Source organism: Entamoeba dispar, genomic scaffold (assembly GCF_000209125.1).
Source record: "Entamoeba dispar SAW760 scf_1105229463353 genomic scaffold, whole genome shotgun sequence".
Classification (NCBI taxonomy): domain Eukaryota; phylum Evosea; order Mastigamoebida; family Endamoebidae; genus Entamoeba; species Entamoeba dispar.
Genome location: NW_001855650.1, coordinates 18,964 through 25,261, shown reverse-complemented (window position 1 = coordinate 25,261; position 6,298 = coordinate 18,964). Strand labels below are relative to the sequence as shown.

Genomic DNA, 6,298 nt, shown 5'->3' with positions numbered 1-6,298 from the left:
AAAAATTACAAGATGAAAAAGAAGAATTTAGAAAAGTCAATGAAGAAATGAAAATAACTACTCAAGAATTACAACAACAATTAAATCAAATTAAAACAACAAATGAAGAAGAACAAAAAAAGAGACAGGAAGAAATAGATAATTTACAACAAAAAATAAATGTTCTTTCATATGAAAATACTCAACTCAATTCACAAATAAAAATTAATCAACAACAAAAAGGAAGTATCCCTTCATTGGATTCTTCAATAAATATTTTTGAGATAAAAGCAAGGATAGAAGATCTTGACAATAATGTAGTTAATCTAAGTAAGTTACTAAATGAGGAAAAGATAAAAAATAAAGCACTTCAAGAAGAATTAACTTCTAAAATCAAACGATTAAATGAAATTGAAAAGAATTTATTGAATACTGAAACACGTAAGTTGTTATTTAATTATGTTGCACTTGGAGTTAAGTTAATGAATGCATCTAATTCTAATAAAAATACAAATTTAACAGATTTTTATGTTGATATGGAAGCAGAAGGTGTTCCAATTTGTGAATGGCCTATGTGGATTAATTCACAGATTGAACATACAGAAACACGACCTCTTCATTAATAGCATAATTTTAACTGATTGATATTTTCATATTTTAAAATAACTTCAATACATCATTTCATGAAAAAAAAACAACTATCCATTCACACGTTAACCAATTGAATTGTGTTTCTTTCTTTTAACTAAACTACTTGTTTCCTTTTTGTTTGTTTAATTATGGAAATAAGAGAATAAATAATGATAAATACTTATTAGAATTTGTTCTTGAACTTATCTTATTTAAATCTTTGATTCCATCATTAAATAATACATATGATGATAACAAAAAGATTTTTGATACATTGTTTCTTTTATCTTGTTTAAAAGTAGTTGAGAAGTAATAAATATTCTCATAACTTAATATGGTTCTTTGTTAATTTACTAATCTACTTTTGTACAATTCTCTTTATACAAATTTGTTCATCATCTGATTTAATAAAGAAACGAAAATCAAACAAACTGTGATTGAATCTTTGTCCTGAACATTAAAAAAAATACAAAAAGAAATAAGCAAAAAAAAAGGAACATAGTGGAAAGAATTGATGTTAATAAAAAGTATAAACAACAATAAAAATAGTTAATGTATAAAGAGTAGAAATCAAATTATCCTGATTAATAAACAAGAGTAAATATGGTAATAAAGAGTATTGTATTACTTTCTCCAATAGTAAAATGATACAGATAATTCTTTGAATTGAATAAGTATAACAGTATGAGAAAACAGAAATATACTCAAAGAATAAAATAAAACAAAACAAGAAGAGAAAAATAGATTAATTCTAATACCATTTGTTATCATTGTAAAATATCATTATAAACATAAATTTTTGAGTAGAATGAAAAGACTATTATCTTTCATCTATTTTTATAGTACTAACCAATTACAAAATAAGAATTAGACAATTTGATAATGAGTGGTTTAAAGAAAAATAAAATTAACGTATCAAATTTAAAAAAAAAGAAACAACAAAGATATAAATTCTCACATATTTATTTGGATAATCTTTTTACATGAATATTAAATAAAAGAATGAGTAATATTCAAAAGACATGAATAAAAAAAACCAAATGAACAAAAGAAAAAAGTGTATCCTAGTTTTATCTGAAATACAGAAAAATGTACATTTTAGTATTAAACTTTGATTGTATAAAATCAGAAAGAGTTGTAAAGAGTTGTGAAATTTCTAAAAAAATAAAAGAAAAAGAGAACAATATTAATAAAGATAAACAATGGAACTAATTAGCGTATCTAGTTAAAAAATAAGAAGCTATTAGGAAAAGGCAAACTTACTATGCAAAGTAAAAGGGAAACATTAGTGCATTAAATAAACCAGGTATGGTTGTCAATACGAAATCTATTAATTAAGAAGCCTAACAAAAATTAGCAAAATTTATTGACGTATTATCAAAAATTTCATCTAAATAAAAAAATAATTAATGATTTAATTTCTAAACAGTTAATTAGAGGTATGAATAATAAGTGATAACCAATGTAGAAAAGCAAGGAAAAATGAGAGTGGTTATGGATTTTATAAATACGTTCAGATAAAGTATTAAAACATTATACTATTACTTAAAACTATTAACATTCTAAATGAGTTCATTACTTAATTAAATAATTTACGAAATAGTTGATTGTATGATATTAACAATAACTCTTTTAGCTGCTTTGTTTAGTAAGTATTTCTTTATTGTCAAAGAAGTGAATTTAAAGTTCCAAGTTAATTGTATATTCAATTAAATGATTTAAATCATAGACATTATAAATAATTATTAATATTTTTTTATTTTAGAAAACAAGAAAGAAGTAGAAAAGAACTTAATTCCATTCAATGGCATACATCTTCTTAACATCAAACTTCGATGGATCATGTGTTCCTACTAAATAATCATCTCCTAATGAATCTTCAATTTCATATTCTTGACTAATTCCTGGAAGAACAAATGACCCTTTTGTTTTAATACAAAAAGCTCTTGAAACATAAAACACATCATCCATTGAACAATGAATCATTAAGCTAGCGTCACTCTTTTCTGCCCTTTCTCTTTTAACAATTCGTTTCATATGTTCTCCTTCTTTCTTTAGAATAAAGAATTCTTTATCATTTCTTATGAAACAATATTCTCCTTCATAACTTGGTGTAGGAATTACCACACTGCTATATGTCCCAATAATTTGCTCATCACTTGTCTTAATAAATACCATCACATTCTTCTTTCCACAAATTTTATCGTTTAAACCATATGATGTTAATCCATCAACACTAGAATCGTAGATAGTACGATACTCTTTCTTTCCAATCCACTCTTTAACCTCTTCAATTTCCTTTCCAATTCCAAAACTTTCTAGCGTTTCTCTTGTACTAATTTCAATCTCTCCTTTCACTTCTTGTTTCTCTTGACTTTCTTTTGCTTCAAGTGTTTTCATCTCAATAATTGGGTCTCTTCTTACTCTTTCTTTTGGAGCTTCATTGATAATGCTCTGAACTGCTTCATTGCTTTCATCCACTCGACTTTTCAAGAAATTAATAGCACCAACTACCTCTTCGAGTTGTTCTCGTTTTGTCTTTTCATTCTCCATCATTTGTCGATTTAACTTTATAATCATTGAGCTTAATATCTTGAATAATGATATAGTTACAAATTCATTATTAGCTCCATTCTCAATAATTTTCACCAAGTTTTGCATATGGATAATCTCTTCTTCTCTAAATGCTCCATAGTGCTTTCCTCCAATCTCCATCTTCTGTTTCTTTTGTTTCTTTTTTTATTAAAACCCTTTTATGTTATAAATACCGATTTTCTTTATTAATTTTTATATGATTTTTATATTCTGACAATTCAACGTTCAAATTATCGCCAACTACATGAGAACAATTTTCTTTAATTATTTGTGCAATCCTCTAAAGAAGTAAGAAATGTTTAACAATAATTAAAAGGTTATATGTAAAGTGGTCTAAGGGATTGATAGTTTTGACAGTTCTCAATCAGACAAAAGTCAGTTTGTATAACGGAAACCAATGAACAGATTATGAGATGAAAAATAGTTGTAATTCGTTTTGACTTGATACAAACAAATACTGTGAAGAATATAATGGAACAATAAAAGAAGAGAGAAATGAATTGTACGTCAGATTAAAGTAGTGCAGAAATATAAAAAGTTAATTCAAGAAGTGCTATTACTATAAGGATTTAATAATTTTAAATTATTGTAATAAGAAGAACTAACAGAACAAGACAGGTCATTATAACGATTCCAGAGAAAAATGTAAAAAGACAAAAATAAAAAGAATTGATAGAAGAAGTATTTGAGATTCAATTATGGTTTTATTTTATATAATTATTAAAATTTATTTGTAATATCAAATTCATTTATAAATAATGTATTTACATAGATAATATAATTTATTTTGTTTAATGAATGATGAATTATCACTAATTATTGATTACTCTATTCTCTTATTTTATTCTTTATTTGTATTGATTGTTTATTTGTATTGATTTTATTATTTATTGAATTTAGTTTGTTATTTTATTCACATTAAATTGTATTATTCGTATTTAATTTATAATTGTTTAATCTTATTCATTTCTTATTGTCTAATTTATTGTTTACATATTAATTTGATTTAATATAAAGCATCATTTGTTTTTATTAATTTATTATGTTATTTAATATTCAGTTGTTTATTCTATTATGTTATATAATCTATATTTGTTTTGTAATAATAGTATAATAACAAAGAGAATAATGAGAAATTACTACAACTACAATGATTCTCCACTCATTATCAACATTTCAATATTTATCAAAATAGAATAGAATTGATAGAGTGCTTTATCATTCCATCAAATGTATAATGATGAACTGTACAATCACTAAAAAAAAGAAAAGGTTAATACATTAATATAAATATTAACTTGAAAATACAGAGAGTTACATGATAATCCACAATTTATTAAATTAATTAAAGATGTATTATTTTCAAAATATGATAAATTAAATGATTTAAAACAATAATTGATATAATAACATCAATAATCAAATCATTAAATGACATTATTTAAGATAAATGTTTAATTCATAATGCAAATAACATAAATTCATATAATTAATAGAAACAAGAATAAATAATTGTAATGATGAAATAATAACAAATATAATGAATATATCAAATAAATAAATAACAAAACTGTTAAATCTTTATAACAACAAATTTAAATAAATGAAAAGAAATAAAATTAACAATTAATTAATAACATACATAAAAACGATATTTGATTAAACTTTTAAAATAAAATAACTAATACAATAAAAATAAAAGAATGGTTTATTCCAATTGATTATAAATAATATCAGCCAATAAATTCAGGAATATACACAATCCAAAGAGTATTTTAACATTTATCAATTAAGTAATTGGTATAATACTTCTCTTTTCAAAAAGAATTTAAAAACCGAACTTAATTATAATGGAACAAAATGATAAATTTAATTACACATTTTGATTCAATCAAATAGTGTGATTATTAAATGAGTTAATAACAGGTAATATGAATAATATTAATAAAATATGAAGTTTCTCATTTTCTTATCAAAAACTTAAGATAAAAATAAAATTTTAAATGAAAATTTGTTATGACTATATAACTTCATTGTATTTCAACTACAAACTACAAAACGTCATTACTATGATTTTATCTTATTCATTATTCTTCAAAACAGTTTCTTGGTATCCTTGATTATCTTAATATTTCCTCAGATCCACATCCATAAAAATATCCTTTTCCAAATGATATGATTGTTTGGATGTCAATGCTTTTAATGATGAACATCATGAAAAACAATTATATCCTAATTTACTAACTGATGTTGGTACATCAAGTGATTTTAATGACGAACATTTGTAGCAAAAACAGTATCCTAATTCACTAATTGGTGTGGGTATGTTGATAATGACTAACGATGAACATTTATAAAAACACTCATTGCCAAAGTTACTAACAGAAGTTGGTATATTAATTGATTCTAATGATTTACATCAATAAAAGCATTCATATCCTATTTCATTGACACTTGTTGGTATATTAATTGATATTAACGATAAACAACATTCAAAACAACCATTTCCTAACTTATTAATTGTATTTTGTATACTAATTGATTTTAATGATGTACATTCATCAAAACAATAATTATTTAGTTCACAGACTGTAGTTGGAATAACTAATTCATTAATGTCTTGTTGTTTTATTCTTTTTCCATTTATTATTTCAAGATTTTTTTTGATATTTTAGTACTAGATAATACTGTTTGATTTATAAATATTCTTTCCTCAAAAACAACTCTCCCCTATTTCACTAATTTTTGTAGGTATATTTAAGTTGTTAAGACAAACATCTATAAAAACAGTAATCTCCTAATTTAGTAATGTTGATGGTATAATAAATTCATTAACATTTCTTCCCTCTATTTCTTTTCCATTAACCGTTTTTAAATTACCAACATTAATAGATACCATGTTTTGTGAATTTACAATTATTCTGTTTTCACAAATGTATTGTATATTTTCAATGTCAATACTTGTTAACACATTCATAAAAACAATTATATCCTATTTCACTAACCGACGTTGGTATATTAATATTAATTAATGATGAACATCCATAAAACATTCATTTCCTATTTTTGTATTGTGTAGTATATGTCTCTCTAT

The 6,298-nt window shown here is 23.3% G+C and overlaps 2 protein-coding genes across 2 annotated transcripts, besides 11 other annotated features; one reads left to right on the top strand and one right to left on the bottom strand.

Moving 5' to 3' along the window:
• Window positions 1-47: 47 nt before the first annotated feature.
• EDI_300090 (uncharacterized protein) lies at window positions 48-602 on the top strand (the record flags this gene model as incomplete). Its single annotated transcript, XM_001740924.1, has 1 exon — window positions 48-602. The coding sequence occupies one exon, from the start codon at window positions 48-50 to the stop codon at window positions 600-602; it is 555 nt and encodes a 184-aa protein (XP_001740976.1).
• A 1,398-nt stretch (window positions 603-2,000) lies between these two features.
• Window positions 2,001-2,030: a sequence feature (AT_rich).
• A 310-nt stretch (window positions 2,031-2,340) lies between these two features.
• Window positions 2,341-2,373: a sequence feature (AT_rich).
• A 27-nt stretch (window positions 2,374-2,400) lies between these two features.
• EDI_300080 (uncharacterized protein) lies at window positions 2,401-3,324 on the bottom strand (the record flags this gene model as incomplete). Its single annotated transcript, XM_001740923.1, has 1 exon — window positions 2,401-3,324. The coding sequence occupies one exon, from the start codon at window positions 3,322-3,324 to the stop codon at window positions 2,401-2,403; it is 924 nt and encodes a 307-aa protein (XP_001740975.1).
• A 61-nt stretch (window positions 3,325-3,385) lies between these two features.
• Window positions 3,386-3,414: a sequence feature (AT_rich).
• Window positions 3,415-3,771: 357 nt separating this feature from the next.
• Window positions 3,772-3,792: a sequence feature (AT_rich).
• Window positions 3,793-3,906: 114 nt separating this feature from the next.
• Window positions 3,907-3,993: a sequence feature (AT_rich).
• A 27-nt stretch (window positions 3,994-4,020) lies between these two features.
• Window positions 4,021-4,213: a microsatellite.
• Window positions 4,214-4,230: 17 nt separating this feature from the next.
• Window positions 4,231-4,261: a sequence feature (AT_rich).
• Window positions 4,262-4,534: 273 nt separating this feature from the next.
• Window positions 4,535-4,614: a sequence feature (AT_rich).
• A 58-nt stretch (window positions 4,615-4,672) lies between these two features.
• Window positions 4,673-4,851: a microsatellite.
• An 18-nt stretch (window positions 4,852-4,869) lies between these two features.
• Window positions 4,870-4,905: a sequence feature (AT_rich).
• Window positions 4,906-5,189: 284 nt separating this feature from the next.
• Window positions 5,190-5,217: a sequence feature (AT_rich).
• The last annotated feature ends 1,081 nt before the right edge of the window (window positions 5,218-6,298 follow it).